Source organism: Ceratotherium simum, chromosome 13 (assembly GCF_057802395.1).
Source record: "Ceratotherium simum simum isolate JZ-2026a chromosome 13, ASM5780239v1, whole genome shotgun sequence".
NCBI classification, from domain to species: Eukaryota; Metazoa; Chordata; class Mammalia; order Perissodactyla; family Rhinocerotidae; genus Ceratotherium; species Ceratotherium simum.
Window position 1 is genome coordinate 23,714,967 of NC_141912.1, and position 26,220 is coordinate 23,741,186.

The 26,220-nt window shown below is 37.2% G+C and overlaps 1 protein-coding gene across 4 annotated transcripts in view; it reads left to right on the forward strand.

The window, feature by feature from the left end:
• The window catches only part of CARMIL1 (capping protein regulator and myosin 1 linker 1), a 326,380-nt gene that overhangs the window by 241,013 nt on the left and 59,147 nt on the right, over positions 1 to 26,220 (forward strand). For all 4 annotated transcript variants that reach the window (XM_087438110.1, XM_014788706.2, XM_004432061.3 and 1 more), the window contains 5 exons: positions 3,845 to 3,973; positions 4,724 to 4,855; positions 16,219 to 16,394; positions 19,762 to 19,849; positions 22,167 to 22,313. In XM_087438110.1, the coding sequence (XP_087294236.1) occupies positions 3,845 to 3,973; positions 4,724 to 4,855; positions 16,219 to 16,394; positions 19,762 to 19,849; positions 22,167 to 22,313 (672 nt within the window). The remainder of the gene's footprint in view (positions 1 to 3,844; positions 3,974 to 4,723; positions 4,856 to 16,218; positions 16,395 to 19,761; positions 19,850 to 22,166; positions 22,314 to 26,220) is intronic.

The following is a 26,220-nucleotide window of genomic DNA, read 5'->3' on the forward strand; positions in this document are numbered from 1 at the left end:
CTGGGAGGAGCTGGGGAACAGATGCTCTATGCCTTGTACACTACGTTCAAACTCTAATCCTGTGCCTGAGTCTTATACTATCGTGCCTTAACCTAACATTCCAATCTGATCTCCCACAATAAAGTGCCTCTGTTCCTAGTCAGTTAATAGGAATCACAAGTGTCTGGATATGCTGTTGCTTATGTTCATTCTTTTGCTTAAAATTCCCTTCTCTTGGGGCCAGCCCCGTGGCTTAGCGGTTGGGTGCTCGCACTCCGCTGCTGGCAGCCCGGGTTCGGATCCCGGGCACGCACCGATGCACCGCTTCTCCGGCCATGCTGAGGCCGCGTCCCACATACAGCAACTAGAAGGGTGTGCAACGATGACGTACAACTATCTACTGGGGCTTTGGGGGAAAAAAAAAACAAGGAGGAGGATTGGCAATAGATGTTCACTCAGAGCCGGTCTTCCTCGGCAAAAAGAGGAGGATTAGCATGGATGTTAGCTCAGGGCTGATCTTCCTCACACACACACAAAAATATTTCCCTTCTCTTTTCTCAATCTGTAGAAGTCTTTCAGGACCCAGTTAAAAAGCTACCTTCAGCCTCCACTGGATGTGATCGCTTGGCTGAAATCTTTTAGAACTGTCTATCATTCATTTATTCATTGAATAAACACTTATAAGGGTCTGTCATATGGCAGGCACTCTTGTAGGAAATGGAGCTTTGGCAGTGAACAAAATGTGCATGTCCTTGTGTATATTACGTTGCACTTTATATCTTGTACTGTTATTTTGAATATTTATTTCCACTGATAGGTTTTTAAGTTGCTTGGTGGCAAAGGGTATATCTTATTCAGGACTGTGTCTCATTCAATGCTAGATGTTCAGTATATTTCTCTTGAATTGAATAAAGAAATAGACATGGAGGAAGATAAAATTTTCCATGAATAAGCTATTTGCTGGAACTGAGAACAGTTGTAACAAGTTGCAAGCAACCGAAGATGGCATTTATTACTAACTTGGATTCTACGGCCCGGTATGTTTGAAAAAGCCTAAGTAGTCATCAGCAAGTATGATGTGAGTTAGTGGTGTGATTTACTCGCCGAAGAAGCCAATTTAACTTGTACCACGTTAATGAAAGTGTAGTTTCTACAATGAGAAAGGCGATAGCCTTGTTTAGCTTACCAGTCCACTCCTGTGTTAACAATCCTTTTTACTGGGGGGTGGGAGAGGGGAGGGGGTTTTTCATGAGTGTCCTAGATGGAAGAGAGAATTCAGAGAAGTGACCTGGGACTGGGAGAGGGTCAGTGACCAAAAAACTGTGTCACTGTAGAATGGTAAAAGGAACTGGGAATGTTAAGCCTGAAGAAAAAAAGATTAGGGAAGCAAAGATAGCTGTGTTTAAACATGTGTAAGACTGTCACATAGAAGAGAGCTTGTGATTGTTCAGGGTGTTCTCAAGGGGAAGACATGGGACCTGTGGGAAGGACATGGGAAGACAGATTGGGACTCAAAATAAAGAAGACTATGTCCGAGGATGACAGAGTACATTTTCTTGGAGGAAAGTGAGCTTCTCAAATGATGGCAGTCAACAGTTTTTCTGGGTTGCCTTAGAAAAATGGAACACTAAGGGGATAGGGTGAAGTCAGGAGGTGAAACTAAAGAGCCAGAGAGCAGTCGTCGACCATGAGGTCTTTGATGGGATAACCCAAGAGATGACAGGCTTTCAGATTGCAATCTCCTTTATTTTTCACATTTGTGTACTTAGGGTCTTGAATATGAACTGATAGTCACAATCCTTGATTTCTTTTTTTTCCGAATTTTTAATTTGCGCTTTGTTTAATCATGCTGTGTTAAATAGTTTAACTTTTCTGGGCCTTGAGCTCTTTACATATTAGTACAGCATCTGAATGTGATCTGTTGGGCTGTGCTAAACCTTAGCAAGTGCATGTGCAGAAGAATCTTTGAGACTTGTGAGATTTTACGTCTTATTTGAAGAGCTAACTTTTTATGTTTCTTTTGGATGTGATTAAAAAAGTCCCACTTGAAGACCATTTTGTTGAGTGCCTTTAAACCCTCTCTCCTTGGTGAATGCTTAGTGGCACACATTTCAGGAGTCTCTTTGGTCTCTCATGATTATTAAAGATGATCAACTTTAAAATGCCACATCTACGTGCCTCTCAACTCAGTCTTTTGTGGCCTCAGATGTGTTATCAGTTCTTTTCTTACTATGTGGTTTATTTTGTCTCTTGAAATTAGGTATTCATTCTTGGTAAGATATGAATTACTGATGACCATTTTTGCTTCAAGAAGCACAGATCAATACAATAGTTAGGATAGTTAGAATTTATATCAATTAAGAAGATTTTTAAAAACATATAGTTAGTTCTCTGCAGGAGAACTGTAAATGCAGGAAGTTAAGATATAATCCCTGCCTAAAGGTTAGATTTTAGTCAGAGAGAGAATGTGGTATGAGAAGCATTATCCATATAACTTTGTTTTCGCTTGGGGAGTTCTGAATAGTTCACTTATGTGGCCTCAGTACATTTTACAGTTATAGGGGCTGTTCTTAATATATATCAATGTTAACATTACTGACCCTTTGTCAACAGAATAGGTGCTTTGAGTGGTGTTATTTTACTGGATTGCCTTCATAATACACTAGAAAAAAAGAGGGGGTAGACGTTATGAACCTGATTTTATGAAAGAGAAAGTTAAGAGTGATTGTGATGCTGCAGCAAGTAGACCCAGGCCCTGATCAAACCTTAAGTCTTCTAAGCACTGTAGTGAAGTTTCTATTATTGTGGAATTTATGGGGGAAGGAGGGCTGACTTTGGTTTCCTATAGTTGTTATATCAAATAATTCAAAATACATAGAGAAGTGTAAATTTAAATAAACAAGAATATTGCTAGATTGTTAGCTCTGCCAAATGAATTATCAGATGGGTTGGGACTCTTGATATGTAAGGTCTCTGGAGAATTAATAATTTTTTAAGAACGTGAAATGGACAACCTGCAGCTCTGATCAGAATGTTGGGGAAACTTTTAAACCACACTGGGGTTATCTTTTTCTTCAGACTTCTTAACTTTCTTCATGCTTCTCTCTATAAATACAAATATAAAAGAACATAATCTTATCCTTCTGTAATATTTTTTATCTATCACTTCTCTTTAGGTTTTATGTATAAATTCATGGAATAACTGAAGATTATTCAGCTGTAATTAACCTGGGAGATAGGTTATGGAATAGAAACTAGATGTTATTAACTTTATTATTACCTATGTTAATGGAATAAAACCTCAACTTGCTTTTTTTTTTTTTTTTTTTGGTGGCTATTAATTTATATAGAAAACTACCTGATATAATTGAATTAATTTAAAAAAAAATGTAAACTTCCAGGATGTTCTGGCTTCTATAATATTGAGAGCAACTGGCTGTGGGCATCATTTTGTAGTGATCTGAACAGTCTTGGAGTTACACATTTCATTTCTCTGTTTCCTCAGTACCTAATACTATGTCTGACACGTAGGGGACACTCAATAAAAATTAATGAAGGAAAGTTACTATTAAGCAAAGTGTTACTGAGTAGCTACAAGATTCTGAATCATCAAGTATTCACTTTTGTCCTACATGCTGCATTCCTAAGCCAGGAAAGGTGACCGAAATGCCTTAAATGTTTTTCTGGAGTTAATGTTGCCAAAAGTTTCTTATGTGAGTAGATAAATTAGTAGTTGGCTATAAGCTGCCTTCTCAAAGATTCCACCTAGAAGAAGTTTTCATATCATTCATTCTGTGTTTTCTTCTATCCGAATATCGGCTGTGCTGACTTGGATGCTTGCTGGCATTTTTATGGTGTGGAGCAGATGATTGATAGAATATGTGTGAAAGTACAAGATCATCTCAACTCTTTACGAAATTGTGGGGGAGATGCTGTCCAGGAAGATTTAAAATCAGCAGAAAGGCTCATGCGTGATGCCAAGAACTCTAAAACGGTGAGTTTCACTTCAGGCCATGTTGAGCATCTCACGTAACAAAAAGATTTTTTAGAATTCAATTTTAGAAACTAGTTCCAACTTTCTCTACCTTTCTGCCCAATTCCAAGGTTACTAACAAGTGGCAAAGTGCACTGAATTCATTTTTGCTTCCTTCTTGTACCTGTGCTAATTACGAATAATCAAAACATAGAATAGAAAGCAGAGGGCCAATATGATTTACAAAGGATGTAATCAGTTCCTCAATAACTGAGAGGTAGTTGCAGTTTAAATGAGTAATAACTCATTTAAAATTATTCTGCTTCCAAGCTAATGGCATGAAACTCCCCTGTCACCTCTAAAAGGAAACTTCTCTCAAATTAGAATTTGATTCCCAAAGTATGACTTAGTAGAGAAAGAACTAGCTGGGAGTCAGAAAGCCTGGGATATCTGGTCCCGGCTCTGCTGTAAGAATCGCACGATCATTGAATGTTATGAGTGGGCGGAACCTGGTGGGTTAGTCAGATACTCTCATGGCCCAGTTGAGAGCATGAAGGCACAAAGGGGTAATGTACTGTTCCTGTGGTTTCAAAGCTGGACCTCAGTTTATTAATCCAAAGGCCCTGTATAAAGGGCCTTTGATCGAGAATAGATTATCCCTAATAATATTTCTCCCCCCTTTTTACTAATTCTGCAGTGACTTTTGGTGCTTATTTCAATATTTATTTATTTAATTAATTATGGAGAGGTTACTTTTATTTTTTCTTACAGTTGTTACCAAATTTATACCATGTTGGTGGTGCATCTTGGGCAGGAGCCAGTGGCTTGTTATCCAGTCCAATTCAGGAGACCCTGGAATCGATGGCTGGAGAAGTTACAAGAGTTGTAGATGAGCAGCTAAAGGTTTGTGGTTTCTGTTATTTTGGAAAATGAAATTGTTATGATTTAATTGTGTATGATAGCATTTCATACCATAGCTACTTATATTTTATAGATTTGTGTGTATACATGTGTGTGCATGCATACCTACACACATGCAGGTGTAGTAAAAATTGAATACTGTGTCTTTTCCAGCTTCATTTATAAGTTTTGGAATAACTTCTTACATAATGAGATCAAGTAAAACCTTTCAAATTCAATTTCATTTTTGATGGTAAATCTCTAAATGTACTTAACATATGATAGGTTGCCACTGATAAGGGAATGATTGATTTCTACTTAAGGAAAATTGTCTTGTTATTTCATTTGATTTAGAGAATGGGAAAGATGACGGGAGCTATGATTACAGTGCCTAGATGCTTCTTATATGGAGAATCTGCCACTAGGTAAATAGATCACAGTCCTTGGAAGGAGCTGGTTGAAAGACTAGGAAAGGGATTAGAATGAAGTTACAAGGCACCAAAAGTAGCAGAGACTTGTCTCTAGGCTCAGTGGCTGAAAAAAGTCTCTGAAATTTAAGGGAGTAGAGTAACCTAAGACTGGCTTTTTCTTTAGGTAACTTCAAAAAACAGCTACACCAGAGAAATTTCAGCAAGTTTTCATCATTTTCAATCTGCCTCTTCAAGGATGCCTTAAAAAACCTTGTCTAAATTTCCATAATTATTTGGTCTGTTTTCTTCTGAGGCTGCAAATGCTGCAGCTCATAGGGATTTGATATGCAACTCAGTAATAACTTTGCAATGTGCTAATTACTCTGTTTGGAAATTAAATTAATGAGGGAGAAAATGTTGTGGATTATTAAGGAGTCTAGGTCCGTGTCTTCCTGTGCATATAATATAGAGACACTCTTGTGTGTCATTTTTATTTTATTTAACCGTGGTTATTTTGAATCCATGCTGAGTGAAGATAAAGGGGTAGAAAAAGGACTAGTTGGTTGGTGCAGAGTTCTGCCAGATCATTTGTTACCTAATAGCACTTGTTTTATCCTCTATGAAGGATAAAATAGGTAAGAAGGATACTTTCTTACACATTTAAGACAAAGTCATCTTTGTTGCTTATTTCTGATTGTAAAATGAAACTTACTCTCTGTGAAACAGTTAGACAATACTAACAGGTATAGAAAAATGAAAGTAGAAATCACTTGAAATCCTAGAGATGATGTCATTCTTAATTAATATTTTAGTGAATTTCCAAAAATTCTGTGTCTGAACACACAATTTTACATATGTGTGATCACACCATACATTCTTATTATTAACCTTTTTATATTTGGTACAGTATCATGAATACAATTCTAGATCAGTGAATAATCATTTTCATTTTTAATAGCTACATAGTATTTCATTGTGTAGATATTCCAGTGAATTGGGAAACTTCAGTCCTCCTATGTATCTCTCCTTGACTTTCATTCATACGGAACACTTCACATCTGACGCTTCTGGTCACCAGGTGTGTGGGGGTTCCCCCCTCTTCCCCAAGCAATTCTCTGTGACACCAGCTGGGTGTACTACAATTTAACACAATTCTGACGCTATTTACCTGGAGATAGTGTTAGATCCTACGGGTTAAGAGCTCAGTCCTACAAGGCTGCCCCCACCCCTCTTCAGATGCCAATTGCAAATCCAGTTTGTCACCTGTGCTTTTGACACATCAGCTGTAAATCTGAGTTTCCCATGACCCCCTCCTCAGGTTCTATTAATTTGCTAGAGAAGCTCACAGAACTCAGGGAAACACTTACTTACATTGAGCAGTTTATTAAAGGATATGTTAAAGGATATAGATGAAGAAATACATAGGGCAAGGTATGTGGGAAGGGGCTCAGAGCTTCTATGTGCTCTCCAGATGCACCATTCCCCCAGCACTTCCACATGTTCACCCACCTGGAAGCTCTCTGAACCCTGTACTTTTGGGATTTTTATGGAGTCTTCATCATGAAGGCATGATCTGTTATTAACTCTATTTTCTCCCTTCTCTCTTTGTGGGGAGTGTCGCCTCATTAGAACAAAAGACACTCCTATCACCCAGGAAGTTAGAGGGGTTCCATGAGCCCTGTGTCAGGAACTGGGGTCAAAGACCAAATATTAGAACAAGAGATGCTCCCAGTGCTCTTATCACTTAGGAATTTACAAGGGTTCGGGAGTTCTGTGCCAGGAACCAGGGGCAGAGACCAATATATATATATTCTGTTATCTCACAGCCAGCATGATTTATTTTCTAATTTCTGATTAATTCTGTTAGAATAATTGACCCTTTCCTAGGTCAAATAGTACATACATTTTATACTTTCATATTGTATTCACAAACCGCTCTCCAGTAGTGTAAGGAATTGCTCATTTTGCCTCATCCTCACCAATACTAAGTCTATCAACCTTTTAATATTTGTCAGTGTAATGGGTTAAAAAAATCTCATTGTGTCTTTTGGATTTCTTTAATAACCAGTAATGCATCAAGTAATTTTATTATCCATTTGTATTTCTTCTTTTGTAAATTATGTATTTGTCTCTATTGCCTAATTCTTTTCTTGAAAATATTTGTAAGAACTCCTTCCATACCAGGCATTGGCCGGCATTTAAATCAGCATGAAACATTGCAACAGGAACTTGCCTGTCAAATGGCTTCTTACTGTCACTTGTTGTAACTGATCTGAACCATGAGTGATCCCTGGTACCTTCGATGGCCATTTCCTTCTCAGTGCACCACAGAGCTGGAATAGGCTCTTGCTCGTCATTCTTAGGAGGGAGTAGAAGGCAAAGGTCTGAGGTAAAAGGCATTGGAATTTTTAAAAGCCGGAAATAATATAAATATATTTAGCACCAAAAATGTTTTTCTGTAAATAGACATTCTCTGCATTTTTTTGATGCTGACCTTTCTGACCCCTTGTCAATAGCACCAGTGTTCTCCATTCATCACAGCTTTCTTATTTGTAAGTGTCATAACATGCTTTTCTCTCATTCTCACTATCTGAGGTCCCAGGCTCCCAAATGGCCTGTGTTTTCTAGTCCCCATTCAGTTTTTGTTACTCTCAATCCTTCTGAGTTTCAAGTTTCTTTCTCTTTGGGGACGTCTGACATGAATTGTAACAGCTCCTCCATCACAACTTCTTAATTAAACGTTACTTGTTAATTTCCTTTTAACTGGGTACACATTTAACTTTTGAGCCTTTCAATAGACTGTAGGCGGTTTACTTTCTTTCTGTTTCCTTCCAGTTTACCTGACAAGTGGACATCGTTTTACTGCTTAAAAAAATATTTCCCATTTGTCTATTTAAATAGCCTTCCAATGCCTTGATTTTCTTAAAATTATGTAGGAAAAATGTATTTCTACGACAATTAATGTTCGGTTTCTTATTAAACTACCGTGGTCCTTATTCATTTTACTACTAGTATGAAATTTTCCTGGTGAAAAAGAGTCCTTTCTTGGGGCTGGCCCGGTGGTGCAGCGGTTAAGTGTGCACACTTTGCTTCGGCAGCCCGGGGTTCACAGGTTCGGATCCCAGGCACAGACTAAAGCACCGCTTGTCAAGCCATGCTGTGGCGGCATCCCATATAAAGTGGAGGAAGATGGGCACAGATGTTAGCCCAGGGCCAATCTTCCTCAGCAAAAAAGAAGAGGACTGGCATTGGATGTTAGCTCAGGGCTGATCTTCCTCACCAAAAAAAAAAAAAAAGAGTCCTTTCTCTATTTCCCAAATTCTCTAAAATTAACATGTTCTACTAGCAAAGCTGAAGTCACTAGATTATTTTGTAAAAATAGATTTTTGTGATAGTGAATGAAAAGAAAATGGGACTAGCAGGCCTGGATTTGTGTCCTGGGTTTGCTACTAGTTAACTGTTTACTGTAAGCACAGCTAACTTTTCAGGATTGAGCTTTCCTGTGCAAGATTATCTTGGTCCCAAGATAATCAGGAGGACCTTCCAGCTTTAATATTCAGTCATCCTGTATCATGGTCAGAGACAGATATTTTGAATATTGGATGAGAATAAGTTCAAATAGCTCTTTGAGTCACATTTCAAAAATATTATTTCAGAAGAGCAAAAAAGTTGGCCAAATGAGCAACCCTTCTTAGCAAACTTCCTGGAGGAAAAGAAAGCAATAAGTTTGGAGAAATTTCTTCTTTGAAAAGAAGTGATATTTTCTCTTGACTGGCCTGTTTTAAGTATTTTTGAATGACAGCTCTCCTTCTGCTTTCCCTTTTCTGATCCTAATATTTATTCCTGGAGTAATAATAGATGAATAAGTGGGATTTGAATGTTTTAACATAAGGAAACTTGCATTTTTCCATTCTGGACTTAAATTTTAGAGTACTTGTTTTGGCTTTGGAAATTCTTGATTTCACTCAGGGCTTAAACTATGAAATACTTCACTGGTAAATTTTCAGATTTACTTAGGAAATGAGGCCTGAGGGGTGTAGGTGGCATTTTGGCAAGGATTAACTCAGTTTGGCTAGAAGAATTCCTGGGTTTTCTTATTTTCCTGCACTTTGTATTGTCCAAAGCAAAAGAAAGATTGATTTCAGAACACTTCAGAATGGAAGTTGTATTTGCTTGTAATGAGTTATAGCAAGTCATTGACTCACTGCAAGAATATGTGAGTGTAGCTGCCATGTTAAGGGTATTAATCCAATTTATTTTATAAATACTGTACAGGTTTTCTAAGAACCATTAGTTATTTTTACAGTTAAGAAATACAGATCCTCATAACTATCATTAGGGAGATACATGAAAAAATGAAATCTGATTATCATATTTCAAATACACGGCCTGCTCAATTCAGGTTGTCTGAGGTAGCATAGCATAGACTAAGAAAATGGAGAATATGTAAAAGAAGTTAAGAAACCTGGATAGAGTGAGAAAGTTTAACATAACCCTAATTTAGATTTCCGGAAGGAAAGAAAAGAGAGAATAAAAGAAGGCAACAGTTGAAGAGATGATGGCTGAGAATTTCAGGGATTGATTGAAGACCGGAATCTTCTGATTCAAGAAGTACAGTGAAACCCAGGCGGGATAGATAAAAGCAAATCTATGTCTAGAATCATCGTAATGAAAAGTAAAGAACACTGAAGACGAAGAGAAGATCTTAAGGGGAGCCAGAGGAAGGAACAAGCCATGTCACTTAAAAAAGACCAATGTTAAGACTGATAAGCAGCTCACATCTCAACACTTAGTGGAAGCCAAAAGACAATGAAATAATATCTCACACTTCTGAGAGAAAATACAGTGTAAACCAAGAATTAGACACCCAATAAACCTAAATTTTAAAAATGAGAATAAAATGAAAACATTTTCATCCAAGCAAAAACTGAGATAGTTTACTGTCACTAGACTACGCTAAATGAACCTCTAAAGGATATACTTTGGGACAAAGAAAAAATTATCAAAGGAAGAGGATCTGAGCTGTGAGAAAGAATAATGAGCAGGGAAAATGCCAAATGTGAGTAAAGAGAAACCTTGACTATATAAAACAACAACAATAATGCCTAATTTGTGCTCTGAAATTAAAAATAAATGCAAGTAAAATACTAGAAGCGAGCATTTAAGTCAGTAAGGAGTGAGTAAAAGCAGTCTAATGGTCCTGATTTTATTCTGGAAAAGACTTAAGAGATCAGTGTTAGACTTGTATTGTCCATTGTGTTATCCATTAGCCACATGTAGTAATTTAAATTTAAATTCATTAAAATTAAATTTAAAATTCAGTTTCTCCATTGCAGTAGTAGCTAGATTTGAAGTGCTCAGTAGCCACATGTGGCTAGTGGCTCCCTTATTGGACAGCACTGATAGTTGCATCATCTCAGAAAGTTCTATTAGACGGTGCTGCTTTAGACATGAAGTAAAGCATGCATGTTAAAATTTCTAGCGTAATCACCAAAACAGAGATGTTAAACCAGGGTTCGTACTGCATTCCTAGAGGGGCATTAGGAAGTGTTTGGGATTATTTGGGGTTATCATAGCAGCTGGTGTGGGCAGGTGACAATGATCCTAAACATCCTGCAATACAAGGTTTAGTTCTACACCAGAAGGACTGCTCTCACCCAAAATCTAGTTATGTAATAGAAAAGGCATCACTAGAGATAAAATAGGTCATTGAATGATCCAACTTAGCAGAAATAAGTAATTTCAAATGTATATGCATCTAATCATATGGCTTCATATATATAAGAATAAGTAGACAAAATTACAAAGAGAAATTGACAAATTCGCCATTATGGTAGAGGTCTTTTTAAATGCCTCAGTAATTGATAAATCAAGTAAATTAAAAAAGTAATGATAAAGAATATTGAAAACAGAATTCTCAATTGTGGTCTGGTGGACCTGTATGATCAGCCTACGAAGAATAAGAGAATATCAGTTCTTTTCAAGGGTACATGGAATATTTATGAAAAATGCCCATGAGGTCATAAAGAACATCTCAACAATTTACAAAGACCATATTCTCTGGTCCCATTTCAAAAAAATTAGAAATTAATAACAAAAGAAAACTTAAAAAAAAACCCACTTGTTTATAAATTTAAAAATTACTTTCAACTCAAACGTCAAAGGGGAGGGCGTAATTTAAATAAGAGGATATTTAGAATTAATAATGTAAATCGTAATATCAGAACCTGTGAGATGCAGCTAAACTAGTACTTAGAGTGAAGTGCATGGTCTTAAATGCCAATGTCAGAAGTGAGGAAAGGCTGAAAACTAGTGAGCTAAACCATATGGTAATTAAGAAAGTTAGGAGGGAAGGGCCTTTATTGCTAAAACTTGCTTTCAAATGATTCAGAGAGGGGGAGAAGCAAATATTGCTAATTATTAGCAATTGGCAAATTTTAGGATGAGGGTGTGGGTATTTATTATCCCATTCTTTCAACTTTTCTGTAGGTGTGAATTTTTTTGAAATAAACTGGGGGGAAAAAAGAACAAAATATTTCCTTTGAAATCAGGATTAAGGCAAAGATGTCCATTATCACCACCTCTATTTAGTATCCCATTGAAGATCTTAGCCAGTGCAATATGACAAGCAGAAGAAATGAAAAGTGTAAAGATTAAAAAGAAAGAAAAGGGGCTGGCCCTGTGGCCTAGTGGTTAAGTTTGGTGCGCTCTGCTCCAGCAGCCCAGATTCGGTTCCTGGGCACAGATCTACACCACTTGTTGGCAGCCATGCTGTGGCGGCGACCCATGTACAAAATAGAAGATTGGCACAGATGTTAGCTCAGGGTGAATCTTCCTCAGCAAAAAAAAAGAAAGAAAGAAAGAAAAATTATCATGATTTGCCTGATTTTATGATTTTATGATGGTCTACATAGAAAATTCAAAAGAAACTGCAGGCAAATTATTAAGATTACTGTGATAAGGTTGCTGAAGATAGACCAATATGTAAAAATCTATTGTATTTCTATGTATTAACAATTAGTTAGAAAATGTCATTAAAAATAGTCACTATTTAAAATAGCAACAGAAAAATCTAAGGTACATAGGAATACATCAAACAGAGATATATAACACCTCAGTGGAGAAGAATTATACAACTTGATTGAAAGACTTTAAAGAAAATCTAAAACAGAGAAAATATGTGCCATGTCTATATATAGGAAGAGTCAGTATCACAGGATGTCAGTTTTTCGCAAACTCATCTGTTATGGGATACAATTCTAATAAAAATTCCAACAAGTTTTTAACAGAACTTGACAAAGCTAATTCTAAATATATAGAAAAGCAGTGCTCAAGAATAGCCCAGACACATATGAAGAACAGCAAGAAGGTTGATAGTCTTGTCCTACCACATATTAAGACTTACCATAATTAGGACAGTATGCAGAGGTAGACAAACCAGTGCAACAGAAGGAGAGATCCCAGAAATAGATGCATACACATATGCAAACTCGAGTAATGACAAAGGTAGCATTGAAGATCAGGAGAGAAGGGATAGACTATTCAGTACCCACCTCCAGCGAATGCCTGGGCTTGTAATACTTTTTATATGTTTCTTAGAGATTGTTCCAAGAAATGTGCTGGCCCTTGGAACATAGGGGAGGACTTCACAATTGCCATCAGGTACAAGTTGTGTATCTGGAGTCTGGTGCCTCTAGCTCTCCATGAACTTCTAAAATTATATGCAAAATTTCATACTAATTTTTCTGGATGAGTGTTCATCAGATTCTCAAAGGGGTTCTTTGGCCCCAAAATGGTTAAAAGATACTGTATTCTTGACCGTTTTATGAGACCTTTGATTACTGAGCTCCCCACTGGATGCTATGGGGTCATCAAAGAATGTCATCAAGTACAGCTAGGGGTGCAAAGGGTGTAAGGGGAACAAGAGCAAGCAAGTCTCCCCAAAGAGGTGGTTTTGAGCTGAGCTGAGGATGGAGGAGTACAGGTGATTTATTCTGGCTCCAGAGGGAAAAATGAGGATTCTAGCCTAAGAGAACAATGTGTACAAAGCATGGAGACAGAGCCTGGATCATGTGGGGAACTTCAACTGTAACTGGATATGAATATTTCTAAGGAGAATATAGAGATATGACAAGAAATGAAGCTAGAAAGCTAAGCAGTTACCAGATATTTCAGGGATTTCTATTCTGTGCCGATGAATAATATTTTGCACATATTTCCACTTTTGAGGAAACATCTCAGAGTAAATTTAACAAGTTTTAGAGATAAATATGGTAGAAGGGGTTGAGGTTGGTGGCATCTGGGGAGACTTGCCAATTTCTGACCTAGTTTGGTGCCTTACCTTACAATAGAAACTTTGCAACAATGGTTAATTTTGCTGTTGTAGTTATTGTTTGGGTGGCGGTAAGGGGAGGACGAAACATGTTGCAGTTGACCTTTCCATGGCAGAATATCCAGGTGGAAATGCTTAGTAGACTGTATTATATGTGTATTGTATGTATTATGTAGGTGGCTGTAGATAAATATTTGGTTTGCGAATCATCGGAATATAAGTAGTAATTTGAAGCCATGCGAAGGATGGATGTTGAAAAATATGGTTTGGTGTGCAAAAGGCCATGGAAGGAGATGCTGTTTAAGGACCTGAGCTGGGGCTGGACACAAAGAAGTGGTCAGGAGCTCCATTACAAATTTATCCTGTCATCCTTTCCCCCTTCTCCCAGCCCTGTCACCAGAAAGTCCACCATGGCAGCCTTAGGTACCATTGACTCAAGGGAACAGGGGATGAAAATTCCAGATAATGAAGAAAGAGGAAAAGGATGTTGCTTTGAGAAGGGGCATTGGAAGAGGACGGCCAGAGCAGGAAACGGAAGACCTGAGTCCCCATCTCACTTGTCCTAGTAACCAGCTGAGTGACCTTGAGCTTGCTCAAGGTCACCTGTCTCCGCCAAGCCCCAATTTCCTCATCTATACAATGGGTTTGCTAAAATCTGCCGTCCCTTACAGGGTTGTGTTGTGGATCAAAGGAAATCATGGATGAAATTACTTTGTAGAGTAAAAAGTGCTATATTTTGTTATTGGTCACCGTTGGGCTAGAGGTGGTGGTAGGGAACTTCAAAAGATCTGTTGAATTGAATGACTAGGGCAGACTGAAATTCTTTTCTATAGGGTCAAAGTCATGCAGTCATCCATTTGTAGAGCAGAAAGAGACCTCAGAAATAATTTTATGGGTGAGAATGCAGAGATCTGCAAAGGCTATTCACTTAACACTACTTACTTAACATTCCACAGTGATTTCATGTCAAGGCCTACACTGGAAGCCAGGCCTCCTCTCTTTAGGTCTGCCGTTCATTCCAACTGAATTAGCACTGTCACACAGGGGGACTTTTCAGAAAGTCAAGGATATATTGATGAACATGACAGAATCCAAACAACATATTGATTGAGGTTGTTCTTATCGGGAGTGCTGGACTGCTACTCGATCTGGAACAGACGGTATTTATTCTGATACCAAAGAGGAAAAGAATTTGTCTTAAACTGACTTATTGGCGTTGCTTGCAGCTTTCTTGGAATATTGTACTAAATCAGTGATTAGTCAGAGTTATAATAGGGACAGAGCGCTGTTCAAAATATGAGTGGCTTTTGGAAAATTCTTGAGTGGCTGCCTCCCACCTCTCCTCCACTGTTTCCACAAGATCTTTATAAACATCCCGCTGCTCTACTGCTCATCCTCCAGCGTAATGAGCGATTTTACTAGTGGGATTGTGCTTTGTGTATGAATATGTGAGCAGGTAGACCACGGTACTGGTCTTTCCATAATAATGCTACCTTAGTCCTGTTCACACTGGAATAGTAATGGGACGAGCTTGCCTTTCAGAAACGGGGATCTTATCATTAAGAGTAGAATCTTGAAAAGCAGATTAATAATATTATCTATGAAATACTGAACTTTTATTATATGCTAGACACTATCCTGAACACTTTGCATATGTAATATCATTTAATCTTCATTAATCCTATGAGGTAAGAAATTTTTTATTTGCCATTTTGTAGATGAGGAAAGGAAAATTGAAAGATCAGTAACTTAGCCCAGTGTCACTCAGCTAGGATTTAAATTTAGGTCTGACATGAACGCTGATGCCCTTTCCACGCTTAGCAGCCATATCATCCATCTCAGCAAATCATTGAACTTCCTTTAGCTCACATTCTTCAGCTGTAAAATGGTGATTGCATGAATAGCTTCTCTACCCATCTTCACAGATATTGGAAGGATAAAATGTACAGAAACATTTTGCAAACTCTAAAGTGCTATATCTGTGTGTTTTGATTGTTGTTATTAATGTTGTTTACAAAGTGCTTTGTAAATGTTTTTGTCTGTTACTCATGTTGTTTATTTTTAACAATTATAATTTTACCTAACACTAAAGCTTTTCTTTTAAAAGAGTAAAACTGGCATTAGTTTCTGTGGTTTTCTACTACTGGTATTTTGATAAAGCTATTGGATGGTTCACCCTGATTTGGGGTTTCTGTGATTTGCAAAATCATACAGGAGTTCAAATCTGATATATTTGTAAGGGAGATCTGTAACTTTATTTTCTAGACCAGGGAGAATGATCTGTTGTGGTAAGTTGGTGTATAAAGGCTTGACATATGTCTTTTTAAATCTTATCATGAATGCCTCTGTGTTAAGTACAGCTAGTACACCATAACGCTTCAAATGCCAGCGTGAAGCTTGGATGGATCTGCCTAGTGATTTAAAATGATTACCTGAGGTCAGTGATCATCCAGTAGTCACAAGTCACGGCGGGGCATCTCAGAATCCTTGATCGTGTCCTGGGACTCTATTGTGTCCCTATCCTCCCAGGGCTCGGTGTCGTATATAACCACCTTTCAGTTTTATGGCGGGCGCCTCCGGTGCAGTGTCATCATCTCTCCCCCTCCACTTGTGCTGCATTGCAGGCGTTGCTTGAGTCCATGGTTGATGCTGCCGAGAATCTTTGTCCCAATGTGATGAAAAAAGCCCACATTCGACAAGACTTGATTCATGCCAGCACTGAAAAGATTTCCATTCCACGTACCTTTGTTAAAAATGTCCTGTTGGAGCAGTCTGGAATTGATATCCTTAACAAAATTAGGTAGGTTTATAATGTTAATAAACCTAGGATTTACAGTTTCTGTGAATGCAGTTGAGGACGTTGTGAAGAGTGTTATTGTTGGTTTTATCCATATATAATGTGTTGAGGCATGTCTAAAAGCAGTGACTATATATAAATATATATAGCTGTGCATAAATGCATAGGTTTATATGTTTCCAAAATAAGACGACCACAGATATGCCTGCATTACTGAAGAGCATATTGTTATCTGCTCTTTTTAAATGTTTTATTTTTAACAGGGTGGGGGGGGTACATGTTTGTAATCCCTTTTTTCTGCTTCTGAAGCTTATCTTTCACCTTTGTAAATCACTAACTTGAAGATTGAGATCAATTCGCTTTCTACCATCATACTATTATGACCAAATGCATAGCCTATAATTAGGCAAAGAGGCCCACAATGACCTCACCATATTTTCCTTTTGGGTTCTTTTGGTGGGTCTGTGATACTATGTACGTGCTCATGGTGCTCTGGAGTGTTTACAAAGATTTCTGCTTGATAAGTTTGAAAAATACGCCAAGATATAAATATTTAGAAGATGTGGTCACCAACGAAATTTCCCAGATTTTTACATAGAGATTCTAGGGTGATTATCAGTATTACATGATAGCTCAGCTAATTCTCATTATGTTTCTTAGTTTGGAATCAGATGACTAGAAACCAAGTTCAGAAACATTTTAAGTTTCCCATTTTAACCATTTCTGAATCTGGATAAGAATATTTAGAAGTAGCGAAAATAACAGCTCTTACTGGTGAGTTGGGAGCTGTGTTTATACATAATGATGTAGCTAAATGACTGCCTGCAAGAAAAATGAAAGTTAAAAACCAGATAAGCCAAAAATTATGTCATCATAATATAGATATCGAAGGCTGACAACCTTAAGGCTAGAGTATAGAATTTTGAAAGTTGAGGAATTCTTCAGTAACTGGACAGTCTCAGGTCAAAGATGCAGCTGCCTTGGTGTGTGTGTGGTTTTTTTAAAAATAAAAGATTCTAGCACCTTCTCAGCTGACTTGTAAGAGAATTGAAAGGAATTGAGAAATTTAAAAAAGACTCTCAGAAGGTTTATGAAACCCCATAGATTAGTGATTTTATGAGCTCTAGCCCTTACTAAGTATACTTACATATTTCTGTAACCTGTAGTTTCAGAATTTTTATTGAAGCCCCCTAAGTATTAAGGAGAAAAAAATGTATTGACCACCATTCTTTCGTAATACGTAATGGATTGAACCACCAGTAGATAATACTCTGATGCCTTTACTGGAGTACCAAATTCTGTCAAATATGGTCATTTCCCCTGAAAATGGGCAAACTCTGAAAGATGAACAGCAGTATAGAACTCCTCACATCAGTAAATCAATTATATGTCTATTAACTCCTTGGCTTTTTATAATTTATTATACTGAGCACTGATATAATGAAAATATGCACACCCACATGAGGATGGATGTATGCATTCATATGCATGTGTGCACAGGCAGGTTAAGTTGAATCATTTCCTCTAAAAATTTTGCAAACTGGAAGTTCAATCAGTCAGGAAGTATAGCATCCAATAGCAAAATGATAGAACAATCCTGAGTCATTAAAAATATTGCATTTTTAAGAATCTTTTTTGGTGTTACAATTTGAAATAGATAAACCACCCCTCCCTAGCTCAGAGAGAGAAAAAACAGAGAACTAAACTACTGACTCGATAGTTTTATGAGGAAGTAAAAGTCCCAAACATGCCTAAGAAGAATTAGAGGAGGGCCGGCCCCATGGCTTAGCGGTTAAGTGCGTGCACTCTGCTACTGGTGGCCCGGCTTCGGATCCCAGGTGTGCACCGACGCACCGCTTCTCCGGCCATGCTGAGGCTGCGTCCCACATACAGCAACTAGAAGGATGTGCAGCTATGACATACAACTATCTACTGGGCCTTTGGGGGAAAAAAAAAAGGAGGAGGATTGGCAATAGATGTTAACTCAGAGCCAGTCTTCCTCAGCAAAAAATAAAAATAAAAAAAGAGGAGGATTAGCATGGATGTTAGCTCAGGGCTGATCTTGCTCACAAAAAAAAAAAAGAAGAAGAAGAATTAGAGGAAGTACTCATTAAAATTAGATTCCCAGGCTCCTCTGGAGGTTTGGGTAGGACCCAATAAGCTGCATTTTTAACAAGAGACCTGGTGAATCTTATCAGTGGACACCTCTGGGGAATAATAAAGTATTAGAGAAACCGAATAGCTACAGAGACCTTGTTTCAGAGACAGGAATTAAAGAAACATCTTTTTATCTTTAGCCCAGGAAAATTTTTCACGTAGGCATCAGAGTTAGTCCTTCCATTCTTCTGCCCAGCCATCGGAAGTCTTTCTGGGCAGAGAAATCTCAATGCAAATTACTGCTTTTAGTTAGAAAGGTTTTTCCCTATTGCACAGATATCCTTCCAACTTTAGCTTTAGAATAAAATAAGTAATTTTATTTTGATAACTCCTTTCCCTGCTCTAAAAACTTTAAAATTGTTGACTTTGAAAGCAGACTGAACTTATGAGACAGTGTTGGAATGTGGGGGATATGTCTCTTAGCACATTTATCTGTAAATGTATTATGCATTTATGTACCTTTGTGCATATGTGCACTTAGGCAGGGTTATTCAGGCTGAAAAGACACATGGAATTTGAGTTCTTGGGAATACCAAATAGCTAAAATGCTAACTAAAACCGAAACCTTAGTGGCTGAGTTGTTTATTAGTGAAAACTACAGGCCACTTCTGTTGTCTGGGCACCTTTTTAAGGTGAGGCAAGAAGCACTAAAACTGAACATTTTGGTAGCCTCTGCTCATAAAAGACAGGAGAACAGTGAATTTTTAACTATTCAAAGTAAGATGGGAAGTGAAAGCAGAAGCAGTTCAAATGGTACCATTTGATGGGTAAAAAGTTTTTTTAAAAGGCGGGGGATATGCATATTAAAGTAATAACCAAGGCTTAACGATCAGACTAGACTTTCTTAATTTACTCCAGCCCAAGTTTGTTTCATTTATGTCAATGAATGGATTGTTCCTCACCACATGGTGCATATGGTTCCCATTAAGTTTGTCTTTATCCAGATGTTTTTCATTTCTGCCACTAAATCTTGAGTTTTGAAATTACAGAGGCAGGTTGAAATTGGTAAAGAAAGTCTATTACCTGTGTGTTTATGGCAGTGTTTAGGGCTTATTTTTGGAAATCCTTAGCCCTGCTCACACATTCTTATATTCTGTTTTCAAAGACAGAAACAGAATCACAGTTGACCTTATCAGCATAGCATCAAGGGTGGGTGATGTTTTTTCCTTTGCATAAATTAAAATGCTACTCTGTCCTTTTGATTTTCACATAGTGAAGTGAAGTTGACAGTGGCCTCCTTCCTGTCTGATCGAATTGTGGATGAAATTCTGGATGCACTTTCACACTGCCATCATAAGCTGGTGAGTGCTGTGAACATCTGGAGCGGGACATCCTATTTCAGTTGGCTGTGATGCAAGTGACCTCAAGTGTGGGGATCGCACCCCTAGTGTGGGGATGTGGGTTCTTTTCTACATTTTACTCCTTTGCAGCTGTATGGGTTAAGATCCTAGTTTTCCTCCTGCCTTTTCTACATTGCTTCTAGCCAATCTAGAGCATAGAATTTCTCCAGAGGGAGTGGCAGAGGAATGCAGAAGTGATGGTATCCAGAAATCTTGTCCATTTATAATGCGGGTCAAGTCTTGGTAGGAAATGATGTTGAGACTGAGATCTAAAATTAAGACTTTTTAGATTATTTAGTTTATCTGTCCTCATTTTGTTACTCTCTGATATGATTATTTGAGAATGGACTATTCTTGAAAACATGGCAGAAAATGAAATATTTGGAGTCCAAAGAAAGTACAAGAGTAAAATGGACATATTCTAGTGATTGATAGCTGCTGAGTGCCCAGCGAGGCCTCTTGGATATAAGCAAGGTGGAAAAAAATAAGTTTTCTTCATCTAGAGACTGGTTCTGCACCAAGGTAGAAGACTTTACTTCCAATATCAGTGCATATGAAAAATGTATCAGAAACTTCGTGTTTATTGAACTTCAGGAAATCCTCTGAGGCTCAGATGAAGGTTTTATTACTGGTTATATCTCGTGTCTCAAAAATATTAGCAGTGTGATGAAGTAGAAATCTCCCAAGCTGTAACGTTTTCTCCAGAGAAAAATTTCAGGTTAACTCTGTAGAATGGAGATACTAGTTTTATGGCATTGAATTGTTGAGTGACACTAGAGAACATCAAAATGAAAGGAACAGTAATAGCTTCTTCTCCATGAGGCAGACAACATGAGTATTTTGAAAAATTCATTTCAGAAAAATATATAAGATTCTCCTCTAAAATCTAAAAGATAAGATAGACATCTCCAGCAGTGGTACTCAAAGTATTGCCTTTGGACTGGAGCTGACCCACAAACAGGTGGTTACTAGTTCGTGACAAAGTTAGTTCAGCAACCAAGGGGAAACGTGGAGAAACTTCTAGAGCAATTTGACATGGCCACAATATCCAAACGCATGTTACTTTTCTAATTTTTCATTTTTATTGTATTTTATCAATAGATTCTGGGAAATAGGAAATATAAAAAAAAAAAAACTGGTTCATCACCACAGAGACTTTAAGAAGCCCTAGTTTCTAGTTCATGGCACAGTAAAGAGCTACATTGTTGTTTAGAGTTCCCAATTCAGACTTTTCTTTTTTAGAATAAGCAGAAACAAAATCAATAAAGCCTCCTTTTTAGAAACAGTTTATCGATAACCCACCCATCCAGGAACTGCCTCAAAATGCCTACTTGATGACACAAATACTGAATATTGTATCAACATGACTGCATGTGAGAACTACACTGAAAGTTTGAATTTTTCACTGTTTTTGCATTTATTCTTCTTTGAAGAATTTAAGTACTCAAAGTACTGACATTTTCTTTTTACAATTGTAAAAGAATTGTGTGAATGCACTTTTGTTTTGAACTTCATTTTAATATTATACTGCTGATTTAGATTGTAAGAAGAGAGCTTAGCTGCTGTGTGAAAGAAATAGTATCTTCAAAGTGAAATTTTGTTTTCAAAGACATTCCGATTATATTAATATTTTTTTCCATCTTAAGTTTAGAAGTGTTCCCAGAGGTTCCATGGAATTGTTAACTGGTTCTCATTGTTTTAAAAGAATTAAATCAAAGTTCCTGGTGATGAATCAGCTCAACACTAGCACTTATTAATTTCAGCCCAATTTATTCCACTTCTTACCATTTAATTTTTTAGGTTTACCTGGAAATTAATAAATCATATAAAATGTGGTATTTATAACAGGAAAACAATGAAAGCAGCAATAATTAAGATTTTATTAGCAATTTCCTTCCTTTCAGCCCTTTAAAAATAATGATGCTTGGAATAATTTTATTTCCCTTCATTAGATACTTTTAAACACTAGATATAGAAAGCGGGAATGTGAAATTATTAATAAAAAGAACACTCCTTATTTTCTTCTAGACTAAGTAGTCTCCTCATTTACTAAAGGAGGTTTTGTAGTTTCTTGCTTAAGACACTCCACCCTCCACAGAAAGAGAATAAAAGAGGTAAGTTACTCCAGCGTGAATGTATTACAAGTTGTCATTTAACCACATGCAGATGTAATCTTTCACTGTGCCATCTTGTGGAAGATATCTTCGGAATTCAGCTAACCTGCTCTTCCCCACGCTCTGTGCTTTAATTTCTCCCTGTGCACACCTTGACTCCCTAGGCTGACCATTTCAGCAGACGTGGCAAGACCCTTCCTCAAGAGTCCTTAGAGGTGGAGCTGGCTGAGGAGAAGCCAGTTAAACGCTCCATGGTCACAGTGGAGGAACTCACAGAGATAGAGCGTTTGGAAGATCTGGATACTTGTATGGTAAGACACATCCTTTGGCGGCACCATTATCCCATTCACTGGACTCTGCTATTGTTTTTTAAAAATCTCACCTTTACAAACCAGACCAAATATAACTTTGCCCCAGAGACAAGACTTTTAGAAACTTGTTGCCACACAGAGGCTGTTAATGAAGCCAATAAAGCTTAAGCTTTTTGTCTGTAATTTTGTAAAACTTTTCTTCAAGTACCCCCCCGCCCCCGCCCCAAAGAAAAATTGTGAGAGTTTCAGTGAACATAAAACCTGGATCTATCCCTGTAGCTATAGTGGAAAAAATTCCTAAATTTATTAGGAGAAATCGATTATTTAACTTTTAAAGGCCATTTGTGACAGGAAAATATCTTTAAATAAATAAGCCATTAAAAAATGTGAGGAAGGACTTTTTCCCAAATAAAAGATGTAGGATGACTATCTCTTTCTTGGTCTTATAATTTATTTTCTCCGTTGCTTTTTCTTGATACAATTTTGGGGTATAATCTTAAATTTGCATTTCCTGTTTAGTTCATATTCTCTTTAATTCACTTGACTTGATGTGCTTTAGAAGATGGAATATACACTACAGAGTTTACCTAGCAGTGGGTCTTGATTCCTTACTCATTTTCTGAATTTCACATGGCGCATCCATCTGGCCACGTAGCTAGAGTGTTCAGGTTGTTGATACTTTTTTTCTCTTAGGGCAATTTTACTTCAGTTCCTATTTCATTATTTAAAAATTTGTATTATTAGTGTAGTTACTTCTCACTTTACCATAAAAATAGTTGAATGTGCCTCTGTATTCAATGTTTCTATCCTCTGTATTCAGTATTTTTATGTTTTACTAAAATATCCATTTTTTTTTTTTAGTAATTCCTTATAATCTGAGAGGGTGCTGGTGAGACTAGGTTTGGATTATTTACATGCCCAAATGTTTCGACATCAGCTCATGATTTTGGAAATTCTTAGATGCAGCCATTGTTAAGGAGTCGTATTTGTTTTTAACTTTCAAAACAAGGATTTGATGTGGCCAATATTATTTTTCTAGACCAGAAGAGAATGTAATGCTTATGTATTCCTTATTTATAAACCATTGTTATCTTTTAAAGTCTGTGAATAAAATACAGTCATGCGTCGCTTAACGATGGGGATACATTCTGAGAAATGCATCGTTAGGCGATTTCGTCATTGTGCGAACATCATAGAGTGTCCTTACACAAACCTAGGCGGTATAGCTTACTACACACCTCGGCTACATGGTATAGCCTATTGCTCCTAGGCTACAAACCTGTACAGCATATTACTGTACTGAATACTGTAGGCAATTGTAAGTATTTGTGTAAAACACAATGGTATTTGTGTATCTAAACATAGAAAAGGTACTATACATAAAAATATGGTATAAAAGATAAAAAGTGGTGTACCTATATAGGGCACTTACCAAGAATGGAGCTTGCAGGACTGGAAGGTGCTCTGCGTGAGTGTCAGTGAGTGAGTGGGGAGTGGACATGAAGGCCAGGACATCACTGTATACTTGATAAACATACAGACTTTATAACCCTGTACACTTTGGCTATACTAAATTTACAAGAAGATATTTTTCTTTCTTCAATGAGTTAACCTTTTTTACTTTATAAACTGTTTAAATTTTTTTTAACTTCTTGACTCTTTTGTAATACAGCTTAAAACACACATTGTACAGCTGTACAAAAATATTTTCTTTCTTTATATCCTTATTCTATAAGCTTTTTCTTATTTTTAAAATTTTTTATTTTATTTTTTTACTTTTTAAACATTTTTGTTAAAAGCTAAGACAAAAACACACATTAGCCTAGGCCTACACAGGGTCAGGATCTTCAGTATCGCTGTCTTCCATCTCCACATCTTGTCCCACTGGGAGATCTTCAGGGGCAGTAACACGCATGGAGCTGTCATCTTCTATGATAATAATGCCTTCTTCTGGAATACCTCCTGAAGGACCTGCCTGAATCTCTTCTTGAGGAGGGCTCGCTCTTTTTAAAAATATGTCCATGGTGGTTTGCTTGGTTTGTTTCTTTTTGTCCTCATAGATTTGCTTGTAAGAAGATAATGTACCATGAACATTCCTCTCTATTAATGAAAACCTTTTGGTGTTTGGGTCCATGTTTTCAAACTTTTTAAGGAGCTTGTTGTCTGCAAAAGTGTCTGCTAAACTCTTCACTGTGAATTTTCTTGGAGGTTCTTTTTTTTTCTTCTCCTGCAGTTTTCTTTTCTCTTGCTTCTTCTTCAGCTATGCGTTCATGTTCCAGTTTCAACAGCTCCTCGGTAATCACTTCCTCAGGAACCACCTGTAGGAGCTCCTCAATATCATCCTCATCCACACCCAGGTTAAAGTTGTTTGCCATCTCAACCACAGCCTTGTTGCTTTTGCAACCTCCTCATCCTTGGCAAACCTTTTCAAGTCATGGATGAACCTCTTGAGTGGCTTCTCCCAGATGTGCTAGGCTATAGGAATTTTTCAGATCCATTATAATTTTATGGAACCACTGTTGTCTATGCAGTCTATTGTTGACCAAAACGTCATTATGCAGCATGTGACTATAGTTGAGTACCCTTCAAATAAAACCCTAATATATAAGGAGACTAGCAAAGAACGCCTAAAATATAATCCTAGATTTCAAGTGACATTCTAATATAACTAAAGATGACAAATAATTTTCTATATAACTAAATAAATCTATACATATATTTGGTCTATGTGGAGGAATTATCAAGTTTCTAAAAACTGTCCAGTATATTGTAAAATGTATGTTTAATAAGTATTTTTAATTTTGTTTGCATTTTGAAGCAATAGAAGTTGGACACTATGTTGTCATAGGGTAATTACTCCAGAAAGCTCTTAAGCTAACACTAAAAGAAAATAGGTAATAGGAAATAGATTTGAATTAAAAATTTAAAATTAACTCTACATATCAAATTTTCTGCCAGAATTATTTGGTCATGTGTGAGTTGGGAAGAGGTAAAGGAAACATGAGCTAGTAAAATGTATTTTGTTGAGTTTATAAGTTATGTGGCTGGGGATGAGAGAGTGTTGGTTCAGAAAGACTGGCTTAGCTACTTACTGTAAGGATGGTTTTAAATTGTACAAGCTTTGTTATTGTTTGATTGATTGATTTGGTTTTGTTATGGGAAAGAAAGGAAAAGGTTGTTCTCCTTTAAAGTGGGTAGGGTAAGGGTGGAGTAAAAGAATCTTTTTTTTACTTTTTTTTTATTGATATAATTGACATATAACGTTGTATTAGTTTTAGATTTACGACACGACTTGATATTTGTATATATTGTGAAATGATTACCATAGTAAGTTTTGTTAATATCTGTCACCACATATAGTTACAAATTTTTTTCCCTTGTTATAAAACTTTTATGATCTACTCTCTTAGCAACTTTCAAGTATACAATAACAGTATTGTGAACTGTAGTTGCCATGCTGTACATTACATCCCCAAGACTTATGTATTTTATAACTAAAAGTTTGTACCTTTTTTAAAAAGTGCAGGTGCGGATTGTTTTTAAAAAATGGAGATGCAGGACCGCCATCAGGACCAAAGGGCAAACCGTACAGCAGAAGTGTTTTCCATTTTGTAAAAATGTTCTTGTTGCCGTGATGCGTGAAGAGGCAAGAGTAGCTGGAGATCTCTCTGAACTGTACTCTAAGAATGACCCAAGTTAGAAGGGTGGTCTTTTTCTGGTTCAGACAGCCAAGGAGGAGAGTAGTCAGGGCCATTCCTGTTGTGAGCACCTGTTGAATCCTCAGATGAGGAGCAGGGCCTCGGGTGTTGAGTGACTGACAGGAACACGAGACAGAGCTCTCTATAAAAAGCAAATACTTACCTGGGCAGAATTTTAAGTCCTGAAAATAGCATTTTTTTTCTGTTCC